The sequence below is a fragment of the Lagopus muta genome, chromosome 12 (genome assembly GCF_023343835.1).
Source record: "Lagopus muta isolate bLagMut1 chromosome 12, bLagMut1 primary, whole genome shotgun sequence".
Taxonomy (NCBI): Eukaryota; Metazoa; Chordata; class Aves; order Galliformes; family Phasianidae; genus Lagopus; species Lagopus muta.
This window is the reverse complement of record NC_064444.1, coordinates 1,338,591-1,350,664: the sequence shown is the minus strand read 5'-3', so window position 1 is coordinate 1,350,664 and position 12,074 is coordinate 1,338,591. Positions and strand designations below refer to the sequence as shown.

Genomic DNA, 12,074 nt, shown 5'->3' with positions numbered 1-12,074 from the left:
GATTTGGAGAGAGCGAAGCAGGAGGCAGTGGGGAGCACGCAGCAGCCGTAATTTAGCACTCTGCTGATCGCTAATGGCAATCTGAAAAAGCAGCGGGTCAGCAAATGAAGAGTAATTACTGCAAGGGAAGAGCAGGCACTGCTCGTGCTGCACCTTGCGCTGAGCCCCGCGCCGCACGGCGCGGCACCGCGATGGGGCGCTGCGTGCGTTCCTCCGGTGCTCTGCAGCGTCTGGTGCCCTGCTGCCCTGCTCTCGGAGGGGATGTGGGCGCTGTGGGGCTGCGCTCAGTTTGCGTGCACGGAGACGAGGGCGGGTCTCGTTTCCTCCTCTGGCTTTGTGATTTGGGGTAGCCCAGAACCCCGAAGCCCCGGCTGCTTTCCAGGCTGCATTCTGCAATGTGAGGCTCACAAAGGAATCTTTCATTTCTGAGCCTTCTCTTGCTGCAGGTCGTTTATTTCCCAGTACTTTCCTCAGGCCAGTTCTCTTTCTGCTTGCAGTCCCTGTAAATCATGCTAGCATGTGTATTTTTCAGAAGGTATTAAAGACCAACACTTCCATGGCAGCAGTCATTTTCCTTCTGATGGACAGCTGCTTTATTAAAACCCATTTTTCTCCCATGAAACTGTCTCACTGAGGAGAACAGCATCTCATTGAGTGCTGGGGTGGCCGCTGCCTCCGCGGCAGGAAGGAACATCAGTGCTGTGAGCTGAGGGCTCCAGCAGCTCCCAGGGAGGAATAAGGAGCTCTGTGCAACACCTGCACGCCTGTGAGCACCAGAGGGCAATGCCATGCATGCAGGAAGGCTGCACAAACATCCCCCTGCCAATGTGCCCGCTGTGGGGAGAAGGAACACATGTGCACTGCAGGAAGGAAGCCAGCACGGTGCTGCTGTGACCTTTTGGTGCATTCAGGATCTTGGCTGCAATGGGATGCAGCCAAACTCTGGGTGCTGCAGAGGGGATTTACTGCGACTCCCTGCTTCTTGATTTTCTCAGGTTCGCACCGTTGTCTGCCTCTCTCTCTGCAGCTCTCGTTTCCATTTGAGTGAATTTGATTATTTTTATTGTATTGTATTCATGCTGTTGACAGAGCTGCTTAGATCGGAATCCCCTCCGGCCATTCCCAGGGAGACTGCGGGGTGCCCCCATCTGCTGCAGGCAGCAAGAAGTGCTGAGCCCCCAAGGAAGGTGCTGAGCCCCCAGGGAAAGCACTGAGCCCCTAAGGAAAGCATTGAGTTCCTCAGGAAGGTGCTGAGCCCCCCAGGAAGGTGCTGAGCCCCCAAGGAAAGCATTGAGATCCCCAGGGAGGTGCTGAGCCCCCAGGAAAAGCACTGAGCCCCAAGGAAAGCACTGAGCCCCCAGGAAGGTGCTGAACCCCCAAGGAAGGAAAGCATTGAGACCCCCAGGAAGGTGCTGAACCCCCAGGAAAAGCACTGAGCCCCCAAGGAAAGCATTGAGTTCCTCAGGAAGGTGCTGAGCCCCTCAGGAAAGCATTGAGACCCCCAGGAAGGTGCTGAGCCCCCAAGGAAAGCATTGAGTTCCTCAGGAAGGTGCTGAACCCCTCAGGAAGGTGCTGAGCCCCCAAGGAAAGCACTGAGCCCCTAAGGAAAGCATTGAGTTCCCCAGGAAGGTGCTGATCCCCTAAGGAAAGCACTGAGCCCCCCAGGAAGGTGCTTCCATTCATGTTTGCCATACTTCCAGAAAATCAGAATCTGGTGCATTCAGAGAGATTTATTTTCAATTACAGGTTAAGGCTGAGACATGAAATAGCACCGGGCCTGGAAGTAATGCATAAATCCTGCAACAAATCCACGTATCTCAGCTCCATATAATAAGATTTTATTGATTGCTATATTGTATCTGTCAGAATAAAACTCTGTTAATGCGTGCATCGGGATGGAGAAGACAGAGAGCTTGGTGGTGGTGGAATCTGATTCAGGAATCAATGCAGTTTGATTAATAAGTCGTTAAGAAAGTAAGAGTTATTTAACTTGTTTGATGAACGTTTCAAAATGATGACTCATCTTTTAACTTGCTTTCTTCAAGCTGCCCTTAAGAAAACAATGCCGTCGCTGTTTTTCACATCGTCAAGTTCTCTTTCTTCTCTTCCTCTTCCCTTCCTGGACTCTCTTCCCTTCCTCTTCTATTCTTTTTCTTCCCTTCCTCTTCTCCTCTTTCTGTTCTTCTCCTCTTCCTCTCCTCTTCTTCTCCTTCTCTTCATCTTTCTCTTTCTCTCCTCATTCTGTTCCCTTCCCTCTCTCCTCCCATGGCTCCAGCACAGCACCTTACCCAGCCCATGCCCATCTCTGGAGGCAGGCAGGTGTTTCCCTGCCAAGGGAATTACTTATATTTGTGGGAGTAGCACTGGCACCTGAAACAGAAAACACTTTGGCTTGATCAAGGCAGATTATAAATAGAAATGCATCTCATTAGCATCCTAATCTGCAGGTTTTCTGTTTGTTTGCAGTGTCTCTCCTAGTCACACATTCAGTGAATGCAAATTCTGGTTTTTTAATAATGATTCCTTAATTAGGATGTGTTGCAGGTAGAATCAGACCGGCGTGAGCAGTGGCACCCACAGGGCAGCCCTGTGCAGGACAGCAGCAACATGGGCCCAGACCTCCGCCAGCCCTCACTGAGGAGGTGTTTCTATGCACAAAGAAGTTCATTCTTTCTCTGGGAGCAATAAGGAGACAACAGTCAGGTTTGCCCAATGGTTGGAAGCCCGATGGCCATTGGAGCACAGTGAGATGAAGCCCCTGTGTTTCCATGTCTGCTCGTGAAAGCGGTGTTTCCAGCGGTCCAGGGAGTGACTTTGGGTTTTTGTAGCTGGAAATGAGAGCAGCTTTTGGCACAGTTTACTCTTCCACGAGGTTGCAGCAAGCATTGTGGGTGCCAACCATTGAGTGTTCGAGAACCTCCAGTGCCCAGGGTCCAACATCAGAGGGTCGGAGCAGTCAAGTGCAGGGCAGTGGGAACAGCAGGTGCCCACACCTCCCAAACCCAGGTTCTGCTTTCAGCCTTTCCCTCCCAGGTGTGCTCTGTGCTTTGCTGTTGCAGCACCTGGAGGAGAAGGGCTCGCTCCATTGTGACCACTGGGGGTGACTGCCCATCTTCCCATCGTGGGGATGGATGCGCAGAGCCCCATCCCAGCTCTGTCCGGGTTGTATTGCAGAGCTCTGTGAGCCTGATGAAACAAGAGAGCTGCAGGCTCACCTGTGGGCTAAGAGGGCAACCGGTGATAGCAGGAGAGAGCATGGAATGCATGAAGAAATGAGCAGTGCTCCTCCTGGCACCAGACCTGGTTGCTTGCACCAAGAATCCTGCCGCTGCTCAAGGCTGGCTTACGACCAGTGGTGTTACACCGTAAGCAGAAGTGTAGGCTTTGGTATCTTTAAGCCAACAACTCAAGCAGATATCCTGCTGCATATCCCATTGCTGCCTCTCCAGTCAACATCCTTTCTTCGTTATCTCTGCTTTATTTAATAATCCATCTCACAAGGGGCCAGGACGGGTTGCCGCCCAGAGAAGAGGCGTTGCATTCCTTAGCTCAGGAGTAATTGATCCCTCAGCTGTTGTGCAGAGGGGCAGAAACCAAAGCAGAGGGGTTGTGCCTGATGTTTTTATGAGCACAATCACCATTTTCAGCCGTGCACGCATGGTTACCTCGCTCTGCAGTGCTCCCCAGCTGAGCAGCAGCCGTGTTCTGCTGGGCTGCCGCACCTTGCAGCGTTCACTTATTTATTACTCTTCGAGTTTTCTTTTTCATCTCGTTGTCTGCAGGGATTTCTATAAATATTTAAATGCTAATGTGGAAAGAAAAAAAAAAAAGAAGCGTTTCTCATTTTTACTTACCCGTTTTCTTTTCAGGCTTGTCCTCTGGGCAAACCCATCTGCAGTAACTCTGGCTGTGTGTGGGGGGGTCCCTCCACCCAGCCTGCTCCTATCAGTCACCCAAGAGCTCCTGCTAATGATGAGCCTACAAGGCCCTGCCTGGCTGGCTTAAGGGAGCGTTGAAAGGTTGGGCTGGTTTATCTGCTGCTTTCTCTGGTTGAAATGGAGTGCCTTTAGAGCAGGGTGCGAAGCCGTGGTGTGGGATGGATAGTAGGAAATGTGGATTCTCCCAACAGCACTGTGCTGTGAATGGTGGGGTCACCAACCCTGGGGGTGTCCCACAGCTGCAGAGGTGCAGCACTGAGGGATGTGGTTATGGGCACTGTGGGATGTGTTGGGGTTGGGCTTGGGAACTGTAGGAGTCTTTTCCAACCTGAATGATTCGGTGATTCTGAGATTCCTTGAGAAAATGGAGCAGTGTCGTGCCCAGCCAACACAGCTGGGCAGTGTGGACAAACCCATCATTGGGTCCAAATAACAGCGAAGTCTCACTGTGGTGGCACAGGGCATGGCACCTGTGGCTGGGTTGGGGTGCAGGACGCAGCAGGGGGTTTGCATTGAGTGGGCTGCAGGGCAGTAATGGAGCTGAGAGAGCCAGCAAGCTCTGAGGAGAGACCTGGGTACAGTGTGAGGTCAGCAAGCATCATCCTGGCATCTTGCTCTGCTGCAACGAGCTCCAGAAGCTGTAAGACTGCAGCTGGGCAGGGGAGGGATCACTGATGTATCAGCAAGACGAGGCCAGCAGCAGGTCCCTGGTGTGCCCTGGGAGCAGCACATGGAGCAGGGCTCAGGATCACCACCCAGCAGTCAGGTTTCTGTTATCTGCAGCTCTCTCCTTGCAGGTAGCAGCTCCATCTGTGCTCAGTGAGCGGTGCCTTGCTAGCACGGCACTTTGGGAGATGCCCTTGGGTGCAGTTTTGTTCCAGGTGGAAATGCCAGGGGAGGTTGTGCAGCCTTTCATCTCTGCAGGGCTCTGCCCTTTCTCACCACGCAGCTCCGCCGCACGCAGAATGCAAACAGACAATCCCTGCACAGAGCGTGACACGAATTCATTCCAGGCTGAGCAGGGTTTTCTTTTTTTTTTTCCTTGTTTTTCCTTTTCCCAGTGTTGCATGAAGGAGTTTGGAAGTGGGGAATCGGCTGCTGAGCTCACAGCTCTTGGGGTGGGCAGGCAGGGTGGGCAGGGGTCCATCCTCTGCCCGTGTGCCATCAGTGCTGGTGGGAGCCAGGCACGTGCACAGGGAGGTGAGGATGCCCCTGAGCTGCAAATCTCGTTGGCAATTTTATTATGTAAATAAATGGTGCTTGCACATCCACCTGCTGCTGCTGCTCGTGCTGGTGAGCGTGGCGAGGTACGCAAACAAACAGCGATTCTGCTCTAGTGGATTTATTTCCTTTCTTGTGAGCCATTAAATCTCCTCCAGGTTTTGTGCCGGTACCGACCTGCAGCAGCCTCACAGCCCAGCTCTGCCTCAATGGTCTGCAAAGGGTGACAGCCACCCATCATCCCCCAGTGTTGTGAGCACCCTGCCCCACAGATGGGGGCACTTTAGGATGTCTGTCTTTGCTGCAGACTCCCACCATCCCCATACCTGATCCTGTTGGCAGCTCAGGCAGCAGCAAATCCCCCCAGTGCTGGGCTGGGTGAAGGCAAAACCCTCATCTGGGAAATAGGGGAGTCCTCACCCTGACCTCAGGGAGCAGAGCACTGAGCCCCGGGGGGTGAAGCTCTGCCTGTGGAGGGGGTCTGGGCCGCAGGTTGGGCTGCAGAACCCGCTTCCTTTGGAGGGGCTTTTGCACTTCACCCAAGCAAACCGGAGCCCTGGGAGATGCTGGGGAGGGAGATGATTTCCTCATTAATAATATGCATGCATTTCGTAAAGAAGTCCCAGCTTCCCCCTCCCCTGCTTTCTTTCCCCCTCCGGCAGCTTTGATGCGTTATTAATGCTCGAAGCACAAACCAGCCACTGCCCTTGGTGTGCTGGCAGCTGAGGGAGCCCTGAGCTCAGTGCTGGAGCAGGGGAGGAGCGGGGCAAGGCAGCCAGACCTCAGCTCCGTCCTGCCCTGCATCACCCTGCTGCATGTCAGCAGTTCTGTCCCAGCAGCAGCTCGCTCCAGCACCCCTGCATGAGGAGATGCTGCAGCCAGCTTGACTCTTGGCACACGGCTTGGATTCTGGGCTCCTCCATCTCTGTTCTCCTCCTGGCACTGGTGTAGCTGTGGCTGTTGATCGTTTGGGAGTTTCGCACATTTGGGACATTCCACCTGCACGTTTGGAGGGGAGGATGCTGAGGGGCTCCTTTGTGCACACTGAATGCACAGGAGAGGTGAGCAGAGAATCCCCTGCACCCAGGGCAGTTAACCTGCATGAGGCCCTGTTCCACACAGAGCCCAAATCCCACATTTCAGAGGTGCTAATTGCTGCTAATTAGCTACAATTTGTTCTCTAACCTCTGGAGCAGCCTGTTCGTAGCCAAGATGTCTGTCAGCAGTGACACGCATTATTCATCCCGATGCCATAAATCAACCTGTAGTTGCTCCTGCTATTTAGTCACAGTGTTTCGTTAGGTAGGTGCGTGTTCAGAGCCTCCAACGGACCCCAGCACAGCACGCAGTGACCTCCACTGCAGCGAGCAGCACAGGGTCAGAGCTTTATGCACACAGAGCTGCTCCCCAGAGCTGGGGGGTTTGCCATCTCCAAGGAGGTAACGGGAGCAGCTCCGGCGTGTCCACGCATCGCCGTGTGCTCCATGCCTCCCTCTCCCATTGCTCCATAAATAAATTCCCCCAGTCTGTCCCGGCACACTGTATCAATCTTGTTTAATAGACTGGAAAGCTTATTGCGTGGCGGCAGGTCGCGAGGAGTGTCGAGGTGATGGATTGCGCCTTCCCGCAGCCGAGCGTCGTTGATGTATAATGAAATATTTATGATTTATTCCAGCTAATAAACCGGAGTGAAGTGTGTGATGTATGCGAGCAGATGGGGGATCTATCGATGCGCTTTGCATTGTGCAGGGGGAGGGAAAGGTGTGCGTGTCCGCAATGCGCGCGTATCACGCAGCCCCGTCCCTCGGGGTGGGCACTTTGCTGGGGGGGCTGGGTTAATTCCCACAGGAGTCCTTCAGCGCTCACCTGCTGATTGCCTGTCCGCCCCCATCTCCTCCCACGGCTGCTTTCAAGCAGTGGGAAGAGATCCCTGAGCATTGCAACCTGGGGCTGCGCCGGGAGGGATGGATGGGCTGCAGGGGTGGCATTGCCATAGAATCATAAAGCCGTGGAATGGCGGGGGAGGAAGGGGCCTTGAAGGTCGTGGAGCTGTGGGATGGTTGGGTTGGAAAGACCTTCCAGATCACAGAGTCACAGGACGGACCCTCCGAGGTCCTCAAAGATCATGGAGCTGTGGAACGGGTTCTCCATTGGCTGTGCTCTGTAAATCTGACTTCAGTGCCTGGGTTTTCCCAGCTCAGCCCTGACTCTGCATCCCAACCCAATCCCTGCTCCTCTGGGCTCACCTGAAGGGCTTCCTTTTGTGCATTTCTTCTGTCTCAGAGCTCCTCCAGCATTTCATTTCTCCAGCCAAAGCATTCTCTCGGTCAGCAGTTTGCCCAAATGTTTGCTGATGGCACCTTTGATGTTGTAGCACTGCAGTGTTTGCCAGCAATGCGCTGACCATCGTGCAGGGCTGTTAGCACAAGAACTGGGCAGCATTTGTTCTGCAGCGCTGCTCCATGCAGCCTTCTGTTCAGCCTAGGACTGCTGCTGGGAGACCTCTCTGCTTTGCAAACCAAAGGCCACGAGGGCTCTTCCATCTTTGCAACAAGCGCTTTGCAACTTGAAACATTGCAGAAATCTCTGGGCCTTGCATTTGGAAATAGTGTTTCCATTGCAGTAGGGTTTCCAAGGTGTGCTTGTGACTGTAGCAGTCACATCCAAGGAACTCTCTGTAATCAGCTTTTCCCTTATAAACAGAAGCACTTTCACCCCAAAAACCAAAGACAAAGCTTGTATGGTTGCTCGCCTTCCTTCAGTGCCCGCTGGGCTGAGCACTGCGAGGTGGAGGTGTTCCATGGAGCTTCTCCATGTGGGCAGCACTTGGAGATGCCCGGCCCCATCCTGGGGCTCAGCACTGTGCCCCCGTGCCTCGCCAAGCCCCCTGCCCCCAGCTCAGCTTCCTCAGCACACAGCAAAGCACAGCGCCAGCACCTTGCCGACCAGATGCCCGCTGAGCATCTCGAAACAAATCCAAAGGCAGTGCTGATGGCTTCTGCCAGGGAAACAATAATCCCACGGCCTCGCAGCATCAGCTGCGCCCCGGCGCTGTGCCGTGTGCCTGAGGCTGCTGCTGCCTGCTGGCTTTGTTCCACGGGAGGAGCGAGGTGTGGGGTCACAGGATGCAGATTCACCAACCCGTTTCTCCATCCCCGTTGTCTGTAATCGATGGCTGTGCCCCGAGGAGCTCACGGTGCCGCACAGAGAGGTGGCAGGGAGCAGCTGTGCCACAGCCAGAGCTGCTGGTGCAGGAACAGGGTGACATCCGTGTGCACCTCCTGCTCCTGTGCTGGGAATGCATGGGCAGCAGAGCACGGCTCGGGAGCTGGTGTCATCTCACAGTGCTCCAAACCTCACCTGTCACCTCTGCCGTCTCCAGGGAGAGGGCACAGGGATGCTGGGAGCTGCCTTGGGCAGCAGGGAGACACAAAGGCAGAGATGTGCCATGAGGGTGAGGACGGGGGGCAGCACTGAGAGCCCCCCCCCCGGCCCGTGCTGCCATCTGAAGGCACAGCCCCCTCCTCCTCACCCACCGCTTGGCGGAGGCGCTATTAGCAGGATGTGAGTAATCATCTTAAGTAGCTATCAAAGCGCAACAGCTTGTTAAGCATTTAGCCGGGCTGCGCTGCCGTGACCCCTCCTCAATCTTCCCGCAGCCCCCTCCCCCGTGCCAGCAGGAATTGCCAGCACACACCCGCCCCCCCAACGCCCACCCCAGGGGGGGATGGAGCCTCCAGTGGGGCACTCATCTTCCTGACGTTGCCCCCCCCCCATCTGATTGCTCACTGCCGGCATCCCCGGCACCCGCCAGAAGGCTGGTACCCATCCGTGGGGTCCCCGGGGAAGCTGTGTGGGATGGCGTGGGGGGCTCTCAGGGATCCCGCTTTGTGTTCCAGGGGACACGGCAGCCTACCACGACGGTGTTTACTGGATCAAGGGCCGCACCTCGGTGGACATCATCAAGAACGGGGGCTTCAAAATCAGCGCTCTGGAGGTGGAGCGGCAGCTCCTCGCACACCCGCACATCACAGGTAGGCAGGTGTGGGGCCACGGGGCGGCGCTGGGGCCGGTGCCTGCAGCCCGGAGCCCGGCCCCGGGCTCAGAGCAGCTCCATCAGCCTTTGGAATGAGCCCCCAGCCCCTGAGCCCGCATCCTTTGCTCTGTCTGCAGACGTGGCCGTCATCGGACCCCCAGACATGGTGTGGGGGCAGCGGGTCAGCGCCGTGGTGCAGCTGCGCAGGGGGGAGATGCTGTCGGTGAAGGAGCTGAAGGAGTGGGCCAGGTGAGGGCTGCAGCACCCCGCACTCACTGCTTCCAGGCAGCAGCACTGATGAGCTGCCGGCGTTGCTGCAGCCACCAGGGTTGGGGCAGTCACAGCGGGGGCCAAACAAAGAGCCCAAACCCTCGCTGTGCCGCTGGGGCTTTGCCAGGTCCCCCGTGTGCCACCTGGTGTCCTGGTGTCCCATTGGTGCTGGGGAGGGGATGGCTGTGGGCACTGCTCTCCCTCGCCCTGTCTCTCCACATTATTTCTCACGTCACTTCCATCTGCTCGGCCCTTCTCTCGCTCCCTGGCAGGAGACACATGTCCCTCTTCAGCATGATTCATTCTGTGGCTCTCATGACACATATGGCAGCGGGGCCACGCCGACAGGCACACTTGGCACCTCGTGTCACCATCAGTGCCAGCACCCTACTGAGTGGCTGGGCACGACACCAGCTGGTGACACACAGCACAGAAGGCAGAGCTTCCCTACTGTGTCCTGCAAAGGGCACGGGGACATCGTGCCACACCGCTGCCGTGCACAGCAGGACAGCTGTCAGCATCCTTGGGGACACGCAGTGGGGGCGCACACAGAAGCAGCCCCCAGAGGTGGGCATCTCAGTGGTGAGGGGCTTCAGCTGGGCCCTAACATCATGTGCTCACATTGCAGGGACACCATGGCCCCCTACGCCATCCCCACTGAGCTGATAGTGGTGGAGGAGATCCCACGCAACCAGATGGGGAAAGTCAACAAGAAGGAGCTCCTGCAGCGCTTCTACCCGGCGTAGTGCGCAGCCTGGGAGCCCCATCCTCTGCCCCGAGGGCTCCCCGCTCCTCAGCGTGGAACAAAGCCCCCAAAAACGAGCTGGGTGAACACACAGCAACCGCAAGGGAAGGTAATGGTGGCACGGAGCACTGTGCCCAGCTCACCCCAGCACAGGAGGGCTGCCAGCCCCGCTCCTGCTCGGCCCCGCTCCGATCCTTTGTGTTACGCCATCAGCGACGCAGTAAATTTTGTAACTCACCAAATAGATCAATATCAAATTATCATGTCTCACATTCATAACTCTTAAGCAAGCAACAATGGGGAGAGACAAGGTCACCGGAGAATAAATCGCAGCGAGGGCTCTTCACGATCCATCATTCCCGACAAGCCCGGCACCCAGCGCCGGCGCCGTGACAAGATCATTAATAAAACTCCACGGGAGCGCGATCGATGGCTCTGATGGATGATCACAGGTAGCAAATAGTGCAGAACACCTGGTTGTCACCCTGCAGTGAGGGGCTCACACGGCCCGGGGGTGTCCTCGTGTCCCCTACGGATGGGGTTGGCGATGTGAGGTCACGCCACCTCCGTGCCCACTGAGCAAGGCAGAGTTTGGTGCGTGGAGCTGAGCAGCAGTGTGGGGATGTGTGTCCCAAAGCCAGGTGCTCTGCTCCCCCCACACTGGGGGGTGGGGTTGCGTGCACCCCCCCCCCACTCCCCCCTGTGTCTCTCAGCACTTCACTTGCCAGCCACGTCCACGTGGACGCTCCCATCATGTGTGCACAACCGTTCCATTACGTGTGGTGGCCACGGGCTGTGAAGCCATCCATCTCCTTCACGGGGGGCTGCAGGGCTGTGTGGGGTGGCAGCAGGAGGGTGGGTGGGTGAGAGCAGACGGACGGATGGGGACAGGCCAGTGAGTGCCACCGTGTCCCCTCGGCCACCCCCAGCCCTGCTACCTCCAGGCTTCAGTGGATGGGAGCAGGGCAGCCTTTGTCCCACGTCCCCTCTTGCATGTCCCCAACCCATGTCCTATGTCTGATGTCCTTCCATGTGCCGTGTCTCACCTCCTCTGTCCTATGTCCTATGTTCTTTGCACTGTCTCCTGTCCCCTGCCTCCGTGCCCCATTTCCTAATCTCCATCCCACAGAGCTTTGCAGTAGATGCCCTGTGCTGTGGGAAGAGGGGGGACAGAGGAAGGGGGGTTTGAGTGTGGTTAGGGCACTCCCAAAAGGAAGAATTCCAGACAGGGACGTGGAACTGCCACTCCATGTCACCAAAACGCCGCACCTCCACCTGCCAGGGACAAAGGACAGGGGACACGGCCCCTGCCCAGCCCTGGGGAGGGGGCATCGGCTGCAGCCCGTCCCCTCTCGGGCCGCTCTTGCCGCTCCCGCTGTGCCTCCCCCCGGGTGCGGGGACAGCGGTGGCCGGAGCGATGCTGCCACCTGGTGCCACCACCTCGCCGAGCTGTGGGGATGGGATGGGATGGGATGGGATGGGATGGGATGGGATGGGATGGGATGGGATGGGATGGGATGGGATGAAGGCAAGGACAATGCTGTTGGAGATGGGATGAGTTGATGAGAATGAGAATAGGATTGGGATGTCTGTGGGGACGGAGGTTCAATAGGGTTAGGAATGAGGATGATGGGGATGATGAGGATGGGATGTGGGTGATAGCAGGGATTGGGCTGTTGGGGTTGAGGTGGGAACGATGGAAGCAGGACTGATGGGGACGAGGCTCATGGGATGGGGCTGAGAGGGGACGGAGTTGATGGGGATGGGGCTGATAGTGATGGAATTGACAGGGGCGAGATGGGGCTGATAATGTCAATAGGGCTTTTGGAAATGGGATGGGATGGGATGGGATGGGATGATGATG

At 56.5% G+C, this 12,074-nt stretch overlaps 1 protein-coding gene across 2 annotated transcripts in view; it reads left to right on the top strand.

The window, feature by feature from the left end:
* Positions 1–10,872, top strand: part of ACSF3 (acyl-CoA synthetase family member 3) — a 41,712-nt gene extending 30,840 nt beyond the window's left edge. Inside the window, exons 8-11 of one of the 2 annotated variants that reach the window (XR_007379521.1) lie at positions 9,059–9,193; positions 9,333–9,444; positions 10,094–10,319; positions 10,498–10,871. Coding sequence is in view for 1 of the 2 variants with exons in the window: in XM_048958805.1 (XP_048814762.1) it covers positions 9,059–9,193; positions 9,333–9,444; positions 10,094–10,211 (365 nt within the window). In the remaining variant the exon portion in view is untranslated. Of the gene's footprint in view, positions 1–9,058; positions 9,194–9,332; positions 9,445–10,093 lie in introns of both variants that reach the window. The other variant, XM_048958805.1, reaches the window with a different exon arrangement.
* The last annotated feature ends 1,202 nt before the right edge of the window (positions 10,873–12,074 follow it).